At 43.6% G+C, this 23,470-nt stretch overlaps 1 protein-coding gene across 1 annotated transcript in view; it reads left to right on the forward strand.

Annotated features, from left to right (window-relative positions):
- KCNU1 (potassium calcium-activated channel subfamily U member 1) overlaps window positions 1–14,853 on the forward strand; it is an 86,622-nt gene extending 71,769 nt beyond the window's left edge. Inside the window, exons 26-29 of the mRNA XM_065582464.1 lie at window positions 6,021–6,160; window positions 11,176–11,370; window positions 13,200–13,306; window positions 14,585–14,853. Of these exons, the coding sequence (XP_065438536.1) occupies window positions 6,021–6,160; window positions 11,176–11,370; window positions 13,200–13,306; window positions 14,585–14,822 (680 nt within the window). The 3' untranslated portion in view covers window positions 14,823–14,853. The remainder of the gene's footprint in view (window positions 1–6,020; window positions 6,161–11,175; window positions 11,371–13,199; window positions 13,307–14,584) is intronic.
- The last annotated feature ends 8,617 nt before the right edge of the window (window positions 14,854–23,470 follow it).

Consider the following 23,470-nt stretch of genomic DNA (forward strand, 5'->3'; position numbering starts at 1 on the left):
CCTATCACAAAGTCCCTCACCAAAGGCTCCTAAGCAAAGTAAGGAGTCAAGGGATAAGAGGGAAGGTTCTCTCATGGATCAGGAACTGGTTGAAAGACAGGAAACAAAGGGCAGGAATAAATGGTCAGTTTTCAGAATGGAGAGGTGTAAATAGTGGTATCCCTTGGGATCTGTGGGACCAGTGCTGTTCAACATACTCATAACTTATTTGGAAAAAGGGGTAAAAAGTAAGGTGGCAAAGTTTGCAGATGATACAAATTACTCAATCCAAAGCTGACTGCGAAGAGTTAAAGGGATCTCACAGAACTGGGTGACTGGGCAACAAAATGGCAGATGGAATTCAGTGTTGATAAATGCAAAGTAATGCGTATTGGAAAACATAATCCCAACTATGCATACAAAATGATGGAATCTAAATTAGCCGTTACCACTCAAGAAAAAGATTCTGGCGTCATTGTGGATAGTTCTCTGAAAACATCCACTCAATGTGCAGCAGCAGTCAAAAAAGCTAACAATGTTGGGAGCCATTAGGAAAGAGATAGATAATAAGACAGTAAATATCATAATGCCACTATATCAATCCATGGTACCTCCACACCTGGAATACTGCATGCAGTTCTGGTCACCCCATCTTAGAAAAGATATATTAGAATTGGAAAAGGTACAGAGAAAGGCAACAAAAATGATTAAGGGGATGGAACAGCTTCCATATGAGGAGAGATTAAAAAGACTGGGACTATTCAGCTTGGAAAAGAGACAACTAAGGGGAGATATGATAGAGGTCTATAAAATCATGACTGGTGTGGAGAAAGTGAATAAGGAAGTGCATAAAGAAGTGCTATTTAACCCTTCAAATAACACACAAACCAAGGGTCACCAATGAAATTAATAGGCAGCAGGTTTAAAACCAGCAAAAGGTTAAGATAACAGGCTCTGTGGATGAAGGGAAAGCAGTGGGCGTTTATTCCTTGACTTTAGCAGAGCTTTTAATACGGTCTCCCACAGTATTCTTGCCGGAAAGTTAAAGAGATATGGACTGGATGAATGGACTATACTCTGGATAGAAAGCTGGCTAGATCATTGGGCTCAACAGGAAGTGATCAATGGCGCCATGTCTAGTTGGTAGCTGGTATCAAGTGGAGTGCCCCAAGGGTCGGTCCTGGGGCCAGTTTTGTTCAATATCTTCATTCATTTTTTTTTTAATGGAGACATACCCATCTCCTAGAACTGGAAGGGACCTTGAAAGGTCATCAAGTCCAGCCCCCTGCCTTCACTAGCAGGACCAAGTACTGATTTTTGCCCCAGCTCCCCAAGTGGCCCCCTCAAGGATTGAGCTCACAACGCTGGGTTTAGCAGGCCAATGCTCAAACCACTGAGCTATCCCTCCCCCCAGATCTGGAGGAGACTTGGATTACACCCTCAGCAAGTTTGCAGATGACACTAAACTGGGAGGAGTGGTAGATATGCTGGAAGGTAGGGATAGGATACAGAAAGACCTAGACAAATTAGAGGATTGGGCCAAAAGAAATCTGATGAAGTTCAACAAGGACAAGTGCAGAGTCCTGCACTTAGGACAGAAGAATCCCATGCACTGCTACAGACTAGGGGATAAGTGGCTAGGCAGCAGTTCTGCAGAAAAGGACCTAGGGGTTACAGTGGATGAGAAGCTGGATATGAATCAACAGTGTGCCCTTGTTGCCAAGAAGGCTAATGGCATTTTGGGCTGTATAAGTAGGAGCATTACCAGTAGATCGAGGGATGTGATCATTCCCCTCTATTCAGCATTGGTGAAGCCTCATCTGGAGTACTGTGTTCAGTTTTGGGATGTGGAAAAATTGGAAAGAGTCCAGCGGAGGGCAACAAAAATGATTAGGGGGCTGGAGCACATGATTTTTGAGGAGAGGCTGAGAGAACTGGGATTATTTAGTCTGCAGAAGAAAAGAATGAGGGGGGGATTTGATAGCTGCTTTCAACTACCTGAAGGGGGGTTCCAAAGAGGATGGATCTAGACTATTCTCAGTGGTACCAGATGACAGAACAAGGAGTAATGGTCTCAAGTTGCAGTGGGGAAGGTTTAGGTTGGATATTAGGGAAAACTTTTTCACTAGGAGGGTGGTGAAGCAGTGGAATGGGTTACCTAGGGAGGTGGTGGAATCTCTTTCCTTAGAAGTTTTTAAGGTCAGGCTTGACAAAGCCCTGGCTGGGATAGTTTAGCTGGGGATTGGTCCTGCTTTGAGCAGGGGGTTGGACCAGATGACCTCTTGAGATCCCTTCCAACCCTGATATTCTATGATTCTAAGTACAATGCAGAGTCAACCTTTGGAATTCATTGCCAGGGGATGTTGTGAAGGCTAAAAGTATAACTGCATTCAAAAAAGTATGAGTTAAGTTCCTGGAGGATAGTTCCATCAATGGCTATGAGCCAAGATGGTCAGGGATGCAACCCCATGATCTGGATGTCCCTAAGCCTCTGATTGCCAGATGCTGGGACTGGATGACAGGGGATGGACCTCTTGACAATTTCCCAGTTCTGTTCATTTCCTTTGAAGCATCTGGCATTAGATACTGTTGGAAGACAGGATACTGAACTAGATGGACCATTGGTCTGGCCCAGCATGGCCGTTCTTTTGTACAGAAGGAGATCTGAGGTATAGAGAGATCTCATGACTTGCTTAAGGTCATATAGGGAGTCTGGGGCAGAACCAGAAATTGACCCCAGCTCTCCTGAGTCCCAATCCAGTGCCTTAGCCACAAGACTATCCTTATTTACATCCTCAAAACATCTTACCTATTGTCCTGATACTGACTTATCGCAGCTTAACTTCCCATAAGTGCCAGGAAGCAGCAGAAATCATGAAAGAAGGTTGAGCTCTGAGGGTTCCAGCCTGATCTGATCAGTGTTCTGTCCCCTGTCTTGGTACTGCTAGTTTGGAAGTGATTATAAAGCTTAGGTTTAGGGCATGATGCCTCACTTAGATTGTAAGCTCTTCAGGGCATTGACCATCTTTTTGTACAGCACCTAGCACCATGGGGTACTATCCATGACTGGGATTTCTAGCCAATATTGCAATAGAAATAATAATCAAATAATAACACCTGTCCTACCAGCATCTGAGACCTATGGACCACTCTGACACTTGAATTTCCCATAGTCATGCTTTGATATTCACTTGTGCTGTGATTTGTGTTTTTATGTCTCTGGTCTCTCAGCATCTCAGAATGTATTGAGCAGGCTGCTATGATCCAGCCCCACTGAGGAGAGAATATGTTGTCAAGCTGATGGCTTGAGACAGGCAATAGACCAAGTGCACGATTCCCTCCAGGATTCCATGTGGCAGTGGAGGGGAAAACACCTGCAATCAGTTGACATGGCTTTGCACTGTAGTCATGTTAGATCTTTGACACAATAACGAATTGGGGCCAGGCCCTTAGCACATGCTTCTCTGCCCCCACTGTGGCCTAGAACAGATTGGGAATCTGCAGACTCAGGGGTAAGGTAGGAAGGCAAATGCCCTCAAGAGTTTAAGACCTGAAAGCACAAAAACAGCTGTCTTACAAAAAGTCCGTCATATAGCCCTCAGTCCAGTGACGCACTTATGCCTGTGCCTATCTTTAAGCACGTGACTAGTTCCAAGCCAATGGAGGAATTACTTGTGTGCTTAAAGTTAGCCATATGCATAAATGCTTTTTTGGATCAGGTCTGTGGCTAACCTCTGGTCACTGCTGGGTACGACATACCAGTGTCAGCAATAGGACATCCATTACCAATGTTGCCATCTACCAAAGGCATCTTCTGGATACCGGTCACACACCTCTCAAAACCTGCCAAAAGAAGCATCTTAGTATCCCTTAATATCTTAGACCCTTAGTATCTTTGGGTGAAATCCTGGGCCAACTGAAGTCAATGGGAGTTTTGACATTAATCTCCATGGGGATGGGATTTCATCCTCTTTTTTTTTAGATTGCCATCTCTTTTGGGCAAGGCTTGGCCTTTGCTCTATGTCTGTACAACACTTAGCACAATGGAGTCCTGACTGTGATGGCCTCTAGGAGCTGCCACAATATAACTGGTAAATAGTACATTCCTAGGTGCTCTTCAGTCGCCACCTGCCAAATGAAGCCCATTAGATTCCCAGCTCCCACACAGGCATAAGAAGACATCAGCAGACCCAATTTCTACATTGAAAAATGCTCTCCAGGAACTCAGACCCATTGTATTAAAAGTAGCCAAGCCGTTTCCTCAGGGTTCTCATCAGCAATATGATATCTCAATTGATTCAGCATTGCCAAGCTTGGCTGGCCTCTGCTGTAATTACTGTGAGATCATGATGATATCCCTGTGAAGTACTAAGCTTGCCCTCTCCTGGCACTTGCTGAGCCATGAGGCATGTTAGACCAAACCACGGGCTTTGCAGCACCAGCATAGATCTTGAGTACCCACGAAGGAAATAGACATGGATATAGCTGTTGGAGGATCATTCCCACATCTGGAGAGTTGTGTTACTGCCCTTATACTCTGATCGGCTGCTGCTTTTCCCTGACTTATGGGGACATGAGGAGGAGTATTCAAGGAAGGGAACTAGCCAAACCAGCCACCTCCCATCAGGCTGATCGAAAGCCCATTGAAGTCAATAGAATGTCTCACTGAGTGCCATGGGCTTTCGTTCAGCCCCAGGAACTGGCTGACAGAGCTTAGATTTCCAACGCAACAAACTTCTGATTTGCTCAGCTACTCCCTCAAACGCAGGATGACTGGACATTCCTCTGAAGTTACGGCAGCTAGAAACCCCTAGCACAAGAGGCCAATAAGTGAAACAAAAAACATAGAAACAATAACAACCCCCCTAAATGGGAAAGAAAAAACAAAACAGGTTGTTTCAATCTATGCTAGTATGTCCATGGTTTTTATACCCAGATTCTTAAGGGCCCATCAATGGAGCAACGCTGATTTATACCAGTTGAGGGTCTGATCCCCAAAATCTAGGTTTGGTTAAATTTCTGTGTACAGAATACACTGGCGTTATCATTCAGCAGAGTCACCAGGTATCAGAAGTCTTTCAACAGCAATGTGAAACTGGCCAATTTTAGTCATCTGCTTTAAGTATCTGTTCAAATGCCTCCTAGCTCTGCAGGGCACAAAATACATTAATCAGTAATCACAGAAAGGTTACTTGTTAAGGTTTTATTTTTAATGGAAAAAATGGGTTCTTGGTCTTCATTCCTTTGCTCATTCTGTCCCACTCCAGCTGTGTTGCTGTCATTCATCAACATTCTCACTGGCATCACTGGAATACTAGCATATACCTAGTGCATTCAGCAGCACAGCAGGTGCCTTCTGCCTGGATGGTTTTACACAGTCAATTAAAAATAAAAAAGAAAGTTAAAGCAATGCCATTTTTTATTATGAGGATTTCTTCAAGAACTATCTGTTGGCTCTTAAATATGGGCAAGACTGATAGACGGCCTAACGTCCCACCATGTCCAATAACATAAGAGCTGGTGGAGCGGGAGTTTCAAAAAATTAACTAGACACATTTAAACACACAGCAATTTTTTTTCTTTTTTATGATTGTATAATTAACCAGTGGAACTCACTGCTACATGATACTGAGGCATTATGGGTAAAAGTTTCCAAAACATTTAAGTGACTGGGAAGCTAAAGTCCCTTTTTCAAAAAGTGACTTGGGAACTTAGGAACCTAAGACTTAGGTCATTTTTGAAAATGAGACTTTAGTTCCTAAGTCATTTGGGTGCTTTGGAAACTTTTACCCCATGTCACTAAGGTCTGGGTTCTTGGTGTGATAAGCTTTTGCCCCAGTGCACAACTGGTCAGGTTCATTAAACACTTTTTTTCTCTTCTTCCTCTAAAGCAAAAGGGTTTTGGCTAGTGCAGGAGACAGGATAATGAGCTGGGTTAGATGAATCATTGTTCTGTTCTCATCCTGTATGGTAACTACAGTGTTTTTAAAATCTTTAGTGTTCCTTCTTTTATTTATTTGACTGATTGATTGATTCTACAGATGCTACATCGAATGTCCAGTTCATTGATCACCACATTAGCAGTGCCTCTCAGATCCCAGAACAGGAGCTGGATCTCACCACCACCTTTTCCAGTGGAGCTATCTTCTCAGATAGCTTTTTGGATTCTCTCTTGTCCACTGTAAGTACATCACTGACTCCTGTAACTGGTTGCCTCATAAACAACTACTCGCTAGGACAGGGACAACCGATCAAGGAACATAGCAATTGCCATATGGGATAAATCCACTAAGGCCTTGGCTACACTTACCCGCTAGTTCGACGGCTGGAAATCGAACTTCTGGGTTCGACTTATCGCGTCTAGTCTGGACGCGATAAGTCGAACCCGGAAGTGCTCGCCGTCGACTGCGGTACTCCAGCTCGGCGAGAGGAGTACCGCGGAGTCGACGGGGGAGCCTGCCTGCCGAGTGTGGACCAAGGTAAGTTCGAACTAAGGTACTTCGACTTCAGCTACGTTATTCACGTAGCTGAAGTTGCGTACCTTAGTTCGAATTAGGGGGGTAGTGTAGACCAAGCCTAAGTCTCCCATCCTGCCTCCAAAAACAGCCAATACCAGCTGCTTCAGACCAAGGTGCAAGAAACCCTGCAGTAGGCAGTGATTGGATTAGTTAGAGCTTGGCTTATGCCCTAATGCAGGAAGGCTTATAGCTTTTCCAAAACTCTTGTATATTTTTAATCCTTTACATTTTATAGCTCTAGATATTCCTGTTATCCAGAGAAATGTTTACTCCTTTTTTGAATCCTGCTCTTGGCCTCAATGATATCTTGTGGCATTGAGTTCCACAGGTTATGGGAATCCGGAGAACCATAAGTTCTAAGAGACATCTCATTCAGCGCACACCATTATCAGCACTTTCATTCTCTACGCCCGGGGTTCTCAAACGTCATTGCACCGCAACCCCCTTCTGACAACAAAATTACTACATGACCCCAGGAGGAGGAACCGAAGCCTGAGCTTGCCCAAGCCCCACTGCCCTGGGTGGGGGTGAGCCCAAAGCCTGAGCCCCATTGCTCCAGGCGGGGAGGGCCAAATCCAAATCCCAAGGGCTTCAGCCCCAGGCAGGGACCTGTAATCTGATCCCTGCCACCCAGGGCTGAAGCCCTTGGACTTCAACTTCTGGCCCGAGCAGTGATGCTCGAGCTTCGCTTCAGCTGCAGGCCCCAGCAAGGCTAATGCCAGCCTTGGCAACCCCATTAAAAGAGGTTATCCCGACCCACAGTTTGAAAACCGCTGCTTTACGCTATATAAATAAGAGTTAGCTGGAGAGTTATTTTATAGTGTTTTCATTAGAGTTTTTGTTTTTTTTGTTTTTTTTAAAGAATCCTTACTTGCTGTAAAAGATATTTAGGGTTAGTTTGACACTTTTTTTTAGCATGATTTAGATCAGGAGCAAGTTCTTCCTGTGAAGGGAAATGTATTAATTCAAACCATCATTACCTTTGACACCAGTTGGACCCTTTGTTGGAAATCACAATAGTAGTGCCAAAAACTGGATGGCCCATGAAGACTCAAACTTCTTGCTCATCCATGGGAGGGAGGGACAGGGGGAGTGGGGGAAGGTACCTCCAGGTCCGGCTTAAGATGCATTGGTGAGCTGAAGTGTGGGGGGAAATTTGCACAACCACTACCCTGGTATAACTGATGTGGGGATAAACAGAACACTTCATTCTCCAGGGATTTCTGTCTGGCACCAGCATGGAAATTCAATTGGGCTGGATTGCAAAGTGAAGTCAATGGGAGTCAGTCTATTGACTTCAGTGGGCTATGTATCATGCCAGTGGTATGTTTTCTGCAAAGAGATTTAGGTGTACAACTAATGCTACACGTGTTGCCACAATCATAGACCCTATGTGGTCCAGATGTCTGCAAGCCACATCAGATTAGGACCCTTACAAAAGAGGTAAAGTTTTGAACCTGCAAAAACTGTTGGCAATGGCTCTGTATAACATTTGTATCTTTAAGAGTGTGTTTAACATGGTAGATGGGATTGAAAATATAAGGAGAGCAGAGAGAACGTGTCAGTTCCCCGCCCCCATAACATACTCATGTTAGATTGCTGACAGAAGTGAGTGATACTGATGGTAGTGACACAGATGATGGAAAGTGTGGGGCAGTTAAGCCAACATTTTGTCAGCAAGACAGCAGCTCAATTCATAATAAGCCTGCATCTCCCGAACTGGCTGCCCTTCTTTCTTAACTGTGCCACCTCCCATCCCGCTCGACCTTCGGTGCTGCAGGCAAGTTACACGTGACTTGCCTTGGATTCAGGTGTAACAAGATACTGCTTGGGTGGCAGTTTTAAAGAAATTGAATAAATACACAGCAAACCTCTTGAAGGGATAAGCAGTCCGAAAAAAAAGAGTGTCAAGTCCAGTTATGCTTTCCTGAGAAGGCTCCAGTGTTAGGGAAAGTATTATATTGCTGCTAGTCACTGATATGTCAGTCAGCCTGACTGTAATTAAGGATTGCTAGTGTCAAGTGTAAAAGTAACTTGAGATCTAGCATGACCTGTCTTAAAGGATAAAATTTCACTCAGGCTTCAGATCCCAAGTCAGTCCTGGAATGATCAACTCTCAGGTCTAATTTTTCAGCAGGAGAATGTCTTTGGTCAGATTCAGCTGGTCATTAAATGTAGGGAAGGAGGAAAAGAGACATGATATTGTTTAGTCAGGCAGAGGGCTGGGAAAAGCAAAGCAAGCAAATGAGAATAAAGACTAGAGGAAAGCATTCAGCCATTAAATATCCTCTCCGCTTTCCCATCATTGTGAAGATCTGCTGAAAGTTCCTGGGTTTTTGAGGCTGCCTGAGAGCCAACTTGTTGTTTTCCTGTAACTGGAAAGGACGGTGCTAGAGAGGCCAGTGTGGCAGAAAGCAACAACAGTAGATTCCGTCAAGTGAAGCATAACCCCCTCGGAAGTCCAAAGTAGAAATGGCTCTCGCGCTAACCTGATACTTGATGGCTAGCTGGGCAGAAAGGAGCTATATAGTGCAAGAAGAGAGAAAGGATGGTTTTGTAGTTAAGGCACTAAAAAGAGAGGGGCAACTCATGCAGGGCCAGGTTTGCAAATGCTCAGCACCTACAACTGGTCTGGATTTTCCATCATGCTCAGCACCCAACGTGGAGTTGATGGGACTAACTGGGTAACTGCTCGATAATGTGAGACTAGGGTTGACAGCCTGTCCTGTCCTAGGCAGTGGCATTCCAAGGGCATCCACACTCTTCAGGCCGTAACCAAATAACAGATGGAGAAGTCAGTAGTGTCTCCCCCTTTCATCACAAGAACTTGGCTCCTTTACAGTGAGCTTGGAGATCCATTTTATGCACGCTGAAACTTGCCTGCTTGCATGTACTCTTACACATCTCTTTACTTGTTTTGCCCCTTTCAAACTTCTACAGTATAACTGAGCAAAGAAAGTACAGAATGAGGGTGACATGCAAATCCTATTAATTCACCCAAGTATGGAAATACAATTCTTTTGATGTCAAAAAGTACAGCAACGATATGTTAAATAGCTCAGCGCTCTTCAGTTAAATATGTAAAATGCAGATTCCTCTGGAGCAGTATCACTTCAGAATAACCCTGCACTACAGCTCCTTACTTTAAAAGGCTGATAATTACTCTAACAGCATTATAGCCTTTTGCCCAACAACGTGTTCATATGTTCTTAAGCGGATTTGAGTTTAGCTTGGATTTAGTAACACCATTCCTTCTCCACAGCTTGTTTAGTTTTTCCTCCTGAGAATGCAGGTGACAGATTCCATAAGATTGCTACATGTGGGAAATGAGTTTTTGAGAAAGAGTAGAAATTAAATTATTTGATACATTGAGATTATGGACAGAGGGAATCGATTCAGATAAACATAAGAAAAATGCTACCCTCCCCCCCATTTGAATTTGAACCACACACTTTTTTTTTTTCAGGTTTGCAAATGCTCAGTTGTCTTCCCCCTCCCCCTCCATCCCCCCGTTTCAGGGTGTGCTTTACCGTTTCTCCAGAGAGCCTCCTTCTCTAGGTTAAATGGCTGGCCCTGATTTTCCTTGTGGAGTTGCTTACCTTGTGAAGAGTGTGTTTCAGAAACTATCTTTCTGAGCTGGTAGTATTTTTTGCCCACTATTATTGGTATAAATGAATTCACAAAGTGTGGGACAATAGAGGATCAGGCCCACTGCGTCCTGCAGAGTTTGGACTATACACTTATTAATAAAAAGTATTCTATTTTGCCACTCTAGGGTGATATTTTGAAAGCTCTATGTGTTAGTTCTGTCTTCACTAGTCTTCTTCCAAAACAGAGGGCCCATGAAACTAAAGCACCCTGCATAACTTAAAAAAATATAGCCACATAATTAGGGTGCTGTACTTGGAATCCGAAGACCTGGGCTTTCTTTCCATTACTATCACTGACCTCTGTGTGACCTTGGGCAAGCCTTTTCACTACTTGCTGCCTCTGTTTCCCCTTTAACCCATTGTCTGACTTGTTTATTTAGACTGTAATCAGAGATAGGTGGGAATTTGTCAACTAAATATTGTTTCATTGGAAAATACAAATTCATCAAAACCAAAACTTTTCTCAGAAAAGGGTTAGTTTCAATGAATTTCCTGTTTTGAAAAAATTTAAAAATAAAAGTTTCAAAATTGCCAAAATGTCCCCTTTTTGACATTTTCTAAGTGAAGTGTTCCATTTTTTGACTCCAAACAACTTTTTGTTTAGAAATTTAAGATAATTTATTGCAAAAAGCATTTAAGAAAATAAAAAGCTCAAAATCAAAACGAAATGTTTCTGTTGATCCAATTCAATTTCACACATCCCTCCCCTAGATTTCTGGTTCATTAAGATTGCTGAGATTTTTTTCACCTTTTGTCCTGATTCAGGACAGGAATTCTTTATCATTTTCATCTAATTTGTGGAGGAGGGGGTGGCATGGCTGGTGAGGTAGGGGGGAGAAGTCCCATTTTCTGACCAGGTCTAGTCAAAACACTGGAGCACACACTGTGGAGAATAATCCTGCACTGGCAGGGATTGCTGTACTAGAGATACCCAAAGGTCATTTCCATCTTAAAGTGATAGGGTGATCGCTTTTGTCAGCCTGACAAGAACTGGAGGTTTTCCTGTCTGATGTAACCTTCCTTTCCAGACCTACTGTAACCACCACATCTTGGCTCTGCTCCAGACTCTGGTGACGGGTGGGACAAGCCCTGAACTGGAGGAACAGCTAGCAGAGAAGAATATGCTGAGTGGCAGTTTCAAAAGCATGACATACGTGGCCCCCAGAGCTAGGTGCAAACTTGCGCTTGTGTCACTGTCCAAGAGACTGTTAACGGATTCCCAGGTGAGTTATAGCACAGTCTTGGTAGTGTTGCCCTTTGTTGGCTTGGTTCTGATCTCACACTGGTGTCAATTAGAAGTAACTCCCCTGAAGTCAATGGAAACCCAGTATTGAGAGTACAATCAGGTCCCAAATCACTATCAGTGCAGCAGTGTGAACAGACTAACCTGTGTATATGACATGTCCTGTATCTCAGTGTTTTATGGGGTAAATATTTCATGACCTCTCACTGAATAGTGAGTTGGTTACCAGGTGCAGTCAGTAAATAGCTCCTTCCTTATCCAGCCTCACCACCTATGCAGCCTGATGCCAACTTCTATTACTACTTGGCAACAGTGGGCCAGATCCTCAGATGGCTGTAAATTGTCTGATTTATACCTGCCGAAGACCTGCTCCAGTACCACTAAGATACAAGTGCACTTAGTTTGGGCCACACCTGTATCGCAGGATAAATCATCCTGCTTCTTCAGTCTTTTGTATTATGTCATGTGCTGACAAGTACCATTGCATACAAGTGCAGGGTGGCCTGAGGGTTATACGGCAACACAATGCAACAAGCACCATTTCCACTCCATGAAACAATATCACTAGCTAAGGAATAGCACAGGCTAGCAGTGATGCAGGATCAAGAGTGGGACTCAAATTCAGACACCCGTGTGACACAGCCCTGAGATTGGCCACTCATGGGCTATGGTGATCGTCTCAACAATATCCTTTATTTTTACAGCAAGATATTTTGGAACTTTAATAAGAATATGATGAGATACAAAATATCCCATGATTCACTTGTGTAGCTGAGATATTGGCTGTCCTAATATGATATTTAGTATCAGAGGGGTAGCTGGATCTGTAAAAAGCGACAGAGTCCTGTGGCACCTTATAGACTAACAGACGTATTAGAGCATGAGCTTTCGTGGGTGCACCCAGATGTGCCTGACAAAGTGGGTATTCACCCATGAAAGCTTATGCTCCAATACGTCTGTTAGTATATAAGGTGCCACAGGACTAATATGATATTGACTCTCTGGCCTCCTGCAAGTCTCAGAGTGAAATATCACTTGAATCACCCTCTATCAACTTATCCTCTTGTTGTTCTCTTACCAAAATGCTGGTGCCTACTGACCAGGGCCTGGCCTAGATGTGTCTCTTTCTCTTTCAAAGATACCTGGCTTCCTTTGGCCCTGATTGCTGTCCACGATCATCTCTCCAGTGGTCATTATTGTCTCCTTCATACAAATCCACAAGGGCCAATGGAGTGGGGTGGGAGGTGAGGAATCCTGGCATGTACCATGTACCAAAGCTAGTGAATGTGACTCTCAAGGCTAGGCAATGATCATCCTTATTAAGCATTTTGAAAACCACTCTCCAAATTAAGGCCCTGATTCAGTAAAGCCCTTCAATCAATGGGACTTAAGCAAGTGCTTAAAGTTAAGAACCTGCTTATGTACTTTGCTGAATCAGGGTCTAATTTCTTTGGCTTGGCTTTTCTCTGGCTGCTGAGCGTGAAACACAACCATTCCCACATGCTCTAGTGGAGATATAAGACTGAGCTGACATATGTAAAATTCAGGATCATTAAATTGGATCTGAATCTGTGGCTAAGGGTGTCAGATATCCTTACTTAATATTACTTAGATTGTAAACTCTTTGGGGCTGGGTCCTTTTTTTATTCTATGGTTCTACAGCACTAAGCACTATGGGGTTCTGATCTATGACTGGGGCTCCTCGGTACTACAGAAATACCAATAATAATAAATCTGCTAATCGACTGATCTCACCAGAGGGCTCAATGACCACTCCAGCTAAGAGTACTTTTTGTTCTCTCACTGCAGGATTCCTTTGGAGACATTTACTGCAAAGCATTAGACTTGTTTGGAATCCTTTGCTTTGGACTCTACCGTCTGACAGAAGAGCCCAATCCATACAGGAATAGGGAAGTGCATTTTATTTGAAATTATCTTTTATATTTACTTTGGTATGAGCTGGGCAAGAAAGATCCAAAAAATATCTGTTTAATCAATCATAATCATAATGCAGCAATTATTTTAGCTGGTGGGAAAGGAGATATAATCAATTTTGGAGTGCTCATGAAAATAAAGGAGTCACAGCATTCACTAGTTACATGTGCAGTGCAGGCAGATGAAGCTTTTATGTGGCTCTAACAAGACACCTAAGTCTTGATTTGCAGCTCAGATGCTAACCTTAATCTTAAACTAGAGCAGCCCCGTCTGTTCCAGTGCTGTGCCTCCATGATATCCTAATTCTGGTCCCTTCCCCAATTCTGAGTCAAGCTAAGCACCCTTGTTATGGCCCTGGGTATCCCCTGAACAGAGACCTTTAGACATATCTAATTCTGTGGTGGTTACGGTGCCTACTATGGGCTAGCATGAGAGACAAAGATGCTTATTTAATGTCTGATTATTCTTTACATGTGAACACTGGCCGTTAGCAAGAGGCCAGAGTGTGACATTAGTGGGGTTGTCCAAATTCATAGATTCCACAGATTTTAAAGTCAGAAGAGAGCACAATAATCATCTAATCTGATCTCCAACATGACCAAGGCCTGAGAATCCCACCCAGTGATTCCTAAAATGAGCCAAAAATGTTGGTTGAACTAGAGCAATTCTCTTAAAAAGACACCCACTCTCCAAGTGATAAAGCACTTTATCACATCCCTTGGTAATCTCTTCCAGTGATTAATTAACCTCACTTAAAAACTTACATCTTACTCCTAGGTATAAATGAGGGCAGAAGAAAGCCCTGTGAATGGTACCATATAGTATGCATCTTCTAATTCAGGGGGTGATAACCTTCAGCATGAGGCCCAACAGGGTAATCCGCTGGTGGGCACGAGACAAATTGTTTACATTGACCGTCCACAGGCACGGTCCCACGCAGTTCCCAGTGGCTGCGGTTTGCTGTTCCCGGCCTATGGGAGTTGCGGAAAGCAGTGGGCTGCAGAGACGTGCTGGCTGCTGCGTCCCACAGTTCCCATTGGCCGGGAACAGTGAACCGTGGCCCCTGGGAGCTGCAGGGGGTGGGGGGCCTGCAGACAGTCAATGCAAACAAAATGTCTCATGGCCCGTCAGCAGATTACCCTGATGGACTGCATGCCGAAGGTTGCCAACCCCTGTTCTAATTATTCAAAAGGATTTTTCAAGTGCAGTTAGACATTGCAAAAAGCTGCTATTCCCTAGCTGTCCTGAGCATTACTTAGCAAAGGTCAAAGGAGCCCACAGAGTTGTTGGATTCTCATGTTCTGGTGCTTTTCCAGGTATGTAATTGCTCGTCCCCCAAATGATTTCAAGATGTTACCTACGGATATGCTGTTTTGCGTTGTCCCATTCAGCACCACAGCAACTAGTGACCTGTCAGTTTGTGAGGAGGATTTTTCACCAAGGAGGCATCAGAGTCATATGGACAGCTCCAGAAAGCAGAATGAAGTATTATTGTGATGTATTCCCTGGAAATAAAAAAGAATGTATTGGTTACTAAGACCCCCACAATGAGCTTTCTTGGTCATTTTTTCCTAGGGATGTAGCAGGCAGTTTGAAATGCTTAAACACTGACATGAGCAACTGTGTAACCACTCAGGCTGGGATTTTCAAAAGTGCCTACAGAAGTTAGGCATCCATGTTAACCTTTGACCCATGACCTGAACTCAGATGATCAGGTAAATAATCATTTACATCTTAGCAAGCATCTTAACTCTTTCTAAATTAACACCAATGAAACTCCAGTTCTCATGCAAAGTAGGAGTAACCAAAGAAAAGTAAGGATTATTTTCAAATAGGCTTTGCAGTAGACCTGGGGCACAGTATTTAGCTTGGGGCCTAGTAGTAGTAATTCTTAGAATGAGGCCACATTAGGCCTAATGTAAGTTAGCATACGTAAATAACCTTGGGTTAGAAGATTTAGCAATATGTATCCTGTGATAGACTGTTAAATTGCAAAGGCTGTATTTAGCCAGACTTCCTTAATGTCATTGAACAGAGAACCTTCTACCCTTACGACAATAGTGGGAATACCCAAAATAGATAGCCCAAATGCCCAAGTATAGACAAGAGGTCGAGACTTAATCAAATATGGTCTCAGAAGTAGGTGGATGTAAGGAATCGGGGCGTAAAGGGGTATTGAACCTGAGCCTTGGCAAGAATTCAGGATGGCAGGATGGTGTCAACCTTAATGTTTTTCTCTCCTTAAGGGGAACCCACAGCCCCATGGATTCATGAGTATACAATATGTGGATTCTGCTGCTGTTCGTGTTTTTCTAATTTTGTGATTTTGCTTATAATGATCGTGGTATTACTAAAATTCATGAAATCTTTGTGTCTCACCAATCATCTTCTTCATAATTAATCTCTAAGTAGCCACCAAAGAAAGAGGCTGTTATTAGTGACAAGTGCATTCTGCACCTCAGATTAATCATTAGGCTATACCCCGCTTGCGGGGAAGTTCAATGGAAGTTGGGCTCCCAGTTCCCAGCTCTACCTTTGAAAGTAACCCATCTGTCCCCAATTAGCATTACCCACTTATTACTGACAAGGTATCTCCCCCTTGGTTCGCAGGCCACACACAGAGCTAAGGCATGTAACAGTTTTCCCTTCTAGACAAAACAGGGATAGGAGAGGGGCAGAGCCAAGCATAGCTATCTGCTTCCCTTCTGTGGAAGATGGCATGGAGAGCTTGGTCCTGTGCCTGTTAAATCAATGGCAAAACTCCCATTGACTTCAATGGAGCAACAGACCCAGAGGGAGCACCCCAGTGCATTCCTAATTGTGAAATACATGTTTCTGATTTGTCTCTCTTCCACTCTGTCTTCCCCTCTCATCTTTCGTTTACCATCTCATTTTCCCCTTTCCCTTTATTTTTGAGCTTTCTCACAAGTAAATGTAGGATATAGATTCTTTGAAATATACTATGTGTGGTTAGACTATCAAGCCCAGTGTTCTGCCTATGGCCAATACCTGATACTTCAGAGAAGGTAATCTCCACCTCCATCTTATAGGTGCCAGTTGTGCCAAGGGGGAAAAGCTTCCTTGCCTGGCTAGCTGCTCTTCTCAAGTGTAAAACAACAACAGCAACAAATGGGTCAGCTGGAGGGCTAAGGATCTGGGCAAAGGACAGTTGAACAAAGAAGTTCAAAAAACCCATGACAACTAGAGATGCTCAGGAAAAAAGGCTAGAGGACCAGGCCTTTTCTCCCAGAAAATATTCCAAGTTCCTCAAAATTTGAAATTTCAAAATGTTTGTTTTTTTTAAATAAAAAATAAAAATTCAAAAAAAGGCCAACCAACTCTAGAGATGGTCCAAGTGTGGGTATGTGGAAGGAATTTTTGTCATTTTTGTTTGGTTTTGCTTTACTTTTTGGGTGAGAGATGGATTTTGAAAATTAAATTATTATTGATGTTTCAAGATGTTGATGAGCTCAAATGCTAATACCACACCCGGGGAGAGGAGGAGCATGATAATATCTTTTCTCTAAGAGGAGGCAGAAGATACCTGAATTCCTGCTGAGCAATGCATGGAACAGTCATAATTAACTACTCTTGGGAGATTAGTGCTTCTTTACCATGCCAAGGGAGAAAAGACCTAACAGTTCAAATACTCCAAAATACTCTTCTCATGCGAACACAACTGAAGATATTGCTATGAAATATAAAAACTCAAAAGGAACTTGTGGCATAAATTAGGCTCTGTCCTTACATTACAAAGTCAGCCAAGGGAAGGAAAAAGGGTGTTGTTTTTTTTCCCTCTTCCCCTAACGCTAATTAGGTTTGAAAGACTGCAGCTTGAGCCCAGCCACCGCATGCCGAGAAGAAAGGAACCCGAACAGCTGAAGCAGAGTTCAGACTAAACTAACTGCAAGCTCCCCAGGGACGTCACAAGGTAAACCTGATAGTCTCTGTCATTTACAATCATTATCAGGCAGCCGACTCTGTGTAATTTTACTAGGGAGCCAATTAACGGATCCCTGAAGCTCAGGAAGAAAGTCTTAGTCCTTTTTCTATTTTAAAGGGGGAAAAAAGGTTGAATTAAATGAAGGAGTGTGCCAGGTCTCTCTGGCCTATGCAATGGACACATCCAAGCTTACACTGTTATTGAGAGGAAGGCTAATGAACTGAACTGGGATTCAAGAGATCTGGGCTCATTTCCCGGCTCTGCCACAAACACTCTGTGTGATCAGGGCAAATCACTTAATCTCTCTGACTTAATTCACCATCTGTAAATTAAGGATAATAATTGGCCCTGTGTCTATTTAGATTGTAAGCTCTTTAGGACAAGGTCTATCTCTTACCATGTGTAGAGCCTAGCACAATGGGACCCTGATCTAGGATCCAAGTGCTACCATGATAGAAATAATAATAATAAGCATCTAGAGACAGGCTTGAACCAACACTCCAGATGGACAGAAAATATCATAAAGTCACTATATAAATCCATGATGTGCCCACACCTTAAATAATGCATGCAGTTCTGATTGCTCCATCTCACAGAAGATATATTAGAATTGGAAAAAGTACAGAGAAGGGCAACAAAAATTATTAGGAGGATGGAACAGCTTCCATGTGAAGCGAGAGATTAAAAAGACTAGGACTATTCAGCTTGGAAAAGAGACAAATGACAGGGGGATATGATAGAGATCTATAAAATCATGAATGGTGTGAAGAAAATGAACAAAAAAGTGTTATTTACCCCTTCATATAACACATGAACCAGGGGTCACCCAATGAAATTAATAGGCAACAAGTTTAAAACAAACAAAAGGAAGTGTTTCTTCACAGCGCACAGTCAAATTGTGGAACTCATTGCCAGGGAATTTTGTGAAGGCCAAAAGTGTAACTTGGTTCAAAAAATAATTAGATAAGTTGCTGGAGGATAGGTCCATCAATGGCTATTAGCCAAGACAGTCAGTGATGCAACCCCATGCTCTGGGTGTCCCTTCACATCTGAGTGCTAGAAGCTGGGATTGGATGTCAGGGGATGGCTCACTCAATAATTCGTCCTGTTCTGTTCATTCCCTTTAAGCACCTGGCATTGGCCACTGTCAGAAGACAGGCTACTGGGCTAGATGGACCATTGGTTTGATCTAATATGGCCGTTCTTATGGGACCATTCCTGAACTTTTGGGAGGTCTTGGGTTTGGAGACAGATCTGAGCTTTATGACTCAGCTCTCTTGGAACAAACTAATCATGCATTTTCTGTTCAGGTCAGATTGCAAGTAGGGATGGGAGAAACCTGCTCAGAGGAAACAAAATAACATAGGAAGCACTCATTTCCCTTGCCAGCCCTTTGCAGAACGAAACTTGACCAAGACTGTAGGCTGATTTTTCAGTGGGAAAAAAACACCCACTATAGGTATAGCCTCAAAGGCAAATCTGTACACTGGAACTTGCACACATTCCTAAAAATATAGAAATTGCTAGGCTACAGCATTTCAGCACTGCATCTAGTCCAGGATCCTGCCTCCAGCAAAGAATGTCTCCTAGTCAATATAGAAAATGGAATTTATTTTAGAGAAACACATTTGGGTTCCCTTGGAATTTAAAGGTAGAGACCTAAGGTTCTTTATTATTATTATTATTATTTTATTTTATTGCTTGTAGTAGCACCGAGACCACAACTGAGATCAGGGACCCATTGTATTAGGCTCTGTACTGACAAAAAGTAACTCAACCCCTGCCCTGAAGAGCTTACAATCTAAATAGGCAAGACCATCAAAAGGTGGGTAGAAGAGAATACTCTTCTCCCATTTCTACAGCTGGAGGAGTGAAACAGAGAGATATTTAATTGACTTGCCCACAGTCACACAGTGAGTCTGTGGCAGAACTAAGAACCAATCCTATGTCTCCTGACCCCCAGTCCAGGAACATCCTTCTGCAGCATTCTTCAAGCTACTCCTGTATTATTTTAACTAGTAGCAATTAGATAATTTGTTTTTAAAAACTCCTTCAGTCTGCTCTAGTGGGATCTGTTTGTGGAGCTGTTGTGGCTCATGATGTTTCCATAGCAAGTTGATGAAAAATTCCTCTCAGAAGGAGGGATGGGTAAGAAAAACAGCTGTACGCATGCATACACAAATCCCATGAGATTGCACTAATTACTGTGTAAGTGGCAGACTCTGAGGTGGGGTCTCACCTGCGGCAGGTGAGAATAAGGTGCTGACAGAAATTAAATGTAAAAGGTTTTTTGAAAAGGTACGTGACTGTAACAGATCTAATCTCTGGGAGGGGGATGGAGAGTCACAGGCAAACCCAGATAACCTGTCCTTCAGTGATTACAGCTTAATGGTTCCATAACACACGCTGGGAATTTCCATCACTGCATTCAGCCAAGCTGGCTGGCTTTGCTCAGTGATGTGGGGCTTTTTTAGGGTGTGTTTAGCTTGATCCGTTCATAGATTTTATATCCAGAAGAGACCATTGTGATCATCTTCTCTCACCTCCTGCATAACACAGGCCTGAGAATTTCACGCAGTGATTCCTGCTATGGCACCAGCTGACTTACCATGGATCCTCCACACAAACCCCTTTTGTGCAGCCCAAAATTAACCTGGCTTCAATGGAGGATAGTGAAACTGGTCTAAATGAAATTAGAACTACCCTGAACTTTTTTGCCCAGATTCAGAAGGTTCAGTTAGTTCGGAGAAGCCACCTAACTTTTGGGCACTTAACTAAAACTTTAGTGTAGTTGCTCTTTAAAAATAAATACATAAATCCCAGACCCGTAATTTGAAGAGAAACTTTGCAAACCTGTCACTGCGCAGCAGGGCCCCTTTGATGAAGATAGGGCTGGACAAAGAAAAGAAGAAAACTCACCAAGATGACATGTATTCTGCTTCCTTCCACAACACAGCCCCATTATTTTCAAGTGCAAAAAGTGATTGTCTTAATGCGTTAGTTACTCTTTAACATGGTCAATTGATTTCACATTGATTTCCACTGCAGCTCATGCATGAGTCTGAGAGAAGTAATTATTCAAAAAGAACCCAAACCAAGGGGCCTGGATGGCTCAGGAGGATCAGCTGTGGGGCCTTTTGCCTTTAAGTCACTAGCTGGAATGCAGATCTACAGTATCAGGATCAGGGCCGGCTTTAGGCCAATTCCACCAATTCCCCCAAATCGGGCCCCGCGCCTAAGAGGGCCCCGCGCCCTGTGGCAGGGCCGCCGGGGTGGGGGCAAGTGGCTGAGAATCCCTTCCCTGGCTAGAGGCTCCTTTTTCATTTTTACTCAACCGGCAGCGCTCCGGGTCTTCGGCGGCACTTCAGCGGCGGGTCCTTCACTTGCACAGGGTCTTCGGCAGCCCTTCGGCAGCAGGTCCTTCAGTGCCACCAAAGACCTGGAGCGAGTGAAGGACAAACCGCCGAAGACTACGAGTGCCGCCCGGTGAGTACAAGCCCCACATGTTTTTTTACGTGTTTTTTTTTTTTCCAGTCATCCCTGCCGGGGCCCCGTCAAAACTGTTCGAATCGGGCCCCGCACTTCCTAAAGCCGGCTCTGATCAGGATATCTATAGTATCTGCTGGCTGGTCAATGGCCTATTTGAGTAGTACTGTTGGCTGGTTCACTCATGAGCTGCACCGTTTGCTGAGATGGGCTGGACAAACCCCATACTGTATCAGAGAAGGAAGAGTTTAATGTTCTCTCTTGGAGACATCTTGCCCTTCTCCAAAACATCTGTCTGCAGTATAAAGCCTGGAGGGGAATAGAAAAGGAGAAAGCAGGTCTCAGAGCTGAGCTCCCCTGAATGAGAGGTCTTGGGACTTAAAGAACAAGGATGGTCCAGTGATTAGGGTCCTTCCCTGGGATTTGAGAGATTAGTACTCAGTTCCCTTCTCTGCCACACTGTCTGACCTTGGGTAAGTCACTTCACCTCTCTGTGCCTCAGTTCTCCATCTGCAATATGGAGATAATAGCACTTCTCTGCCTCAAAGTGGTGCTGTGAGGATAAGTACATTAAAAATTGTGAGGTTCTCAGATACTATGATTACAGGGCCATTTAAACACCGTAAATTGGTAGACTGAGGGCAAGTCTACACTACAGCACCACATTGGGGCAGCTATATCGGTACAGCTGTGCCGCTGTAGCATGTCTGGTGAAGACGCGCTATGCCAACAGGAGAGCGCTCTCCCATAGGCATAATTCCTCCATCTCTGCGAGAAGCGGAAGCTATTTCAGCAGGAGAGTGTCTCTCGCCAACATAGCGCCAGTGTAGACAGAACTTCGGTCGCTGCAACTTGCGTCACTTAGGGGGGTGTCTTTTTCACACCTCTGAGCAATGAAAGCTATATCGATTTAAGTGGTGTAGACCTGCCCTAAGTCTAAGGCAGAGAAGACATAGGGAATGGACTGAGCAGTCTTAAGGAACCCATGGAACAACTTAGATTGGGGAGAATTCTTGGGCAGGACTTTGCATTGTGTTTGTAAGTCAAACACCTAGGAAGGGGAAGGAGAGGCAGTAAATTCTGACTCTACATGGAGCCTGTGGACTCCTCAAACATAAAGCTCACTGCTAACCACCTACACTGTTGTTTGTCTGGATCCATTTTCAATCTCAGCAGCAGATTCCTCAGCCAATCTAGGCACATATGAGGAATTGGGAAGCATCATTGTTTTTTTCATTCATTATTGTTCTATTGCTTAAAAAGAAAAAGCATTCACACAGGCAGCTTATTTGCTTCTCTAACAGGCTTCTGCACATTGAGAAGAGATTTTAACCAGAGAACACTGAAGAACATCAAAGTCTGCTCATTCAGAGGTTCACCATGTTCAGCCCGCTCAAAGCATGTGAGAATTTAATTTTTTTCTTGCCAGCAGAGTTTCAACCTTCCCTTTGTCCCAAATCATCAGCCTGCCCTAGAATGGATGGATAAACATTGGAGGGGCTTCTTCATTATTGCAGTATCTATATTTCTCAAAACTCTGTTTTATCCAGCTGCAAGACACATTAAACATTCCAGGCCCAATTTACCACAGGGTTACATTACATGGTGCAAAACTGGAATAACTCCAGGGTGAATTGGCCCTTTTTCTTTCTAGCTAAAAGAGAAGCCTGAAGCTACATTTTTGTTGTTGTTTTGTTTTGCTTGTTTGTTTATGTACTTTGCCTCCAAGTGCTCCTCAGGTGTGGACTGTCGGTCACATTCCAGTGACTGTCAGTCATCAGCATGGCTGGTGACAGATGCTCTATTTTCATACTTTCATAAGATTTCTGGAAGATAAAGGGGTGTATGGGAAGTGAAAAAGGAATAAGTCATCTCAAGTGAGGGAGCTTTCCCTCTGTGCATATTTCCACCCACCTTACCTGATAGCCTCTACTTCTTATCTCTGGCAGGGTTCTTTTTCAGGAGGGGGGAATGGGTGGTTTTCCCATTGCTTACTCCAGCTTGTTGTTTGGTTGTCACTTATGTGCAAATGTATTTTTGCTTTGCAGGAGAGAAAGAAGCGGGGTGGGGGTGGGGGATTCTAAGAAAGGTAAAAGCGTTAATGGGTCAAGGCCTCCTTTGCATAAGTCTATTATCACCAGGAAGATTCTGCAATAATCATGTTAGGCATGTGCTGTGGAGCATCAAAGTGACTTGTCTTACCTTACTGTTGATGTTAGACAGGTTTAAATGCTTTGTACGGATGAGGCACCTCAGACAGCTGATCAAGACGGCATGTGCTGTTCAAGCAAAGCAGGGGACTTTTTTTTTATGTCAACAATGCTGCATTATTCCCAGTGAGAAATAATCTCTGTTGTCACAAAACTGCGAGACGCAAAGGTGTAGGAGAGGATCTCTGTGTGTGTGCATGTGTGCTCTGAAGCTATTCACTTTGAAGACTCTTCAGCTAAAGGATCTTCTAATGCATTGGTTTAGTTTCTATTTATTTTATGTTTTTTATGTGGTTTAGAGCCAGTGACAAAAGGCCTGGTGGGGGAATTCCATAAAGCGGGCACAGAACAGACAATAGACATCCAATCTCCCCACCCCCCCGACTTTGCCCTGCTGATCTGCCTCTGTCCTAAGCTGCAAAGGTCACCGCTGTGAGTGAAAGACAGCTTGTTCTTTTTAATTAGTACTGTAGCACCTAAAGGACTCCAAAGGAGATCGGAAGCCC

Source organism: Chrysemys picta, chromosome 2 (assembly GCF_011386835.1).
Source record: "Chrysemys picta bellii isolate R12L10 chromosome 2, ASM1138683v2, whole genome shotgun sequence".
In the NCBI taxonomy this organism is placed as follows: Eukaryota; Metazoa; Chordata; order Testudines; family Emydidae; genus Chrysemys; species Chrysemys picta.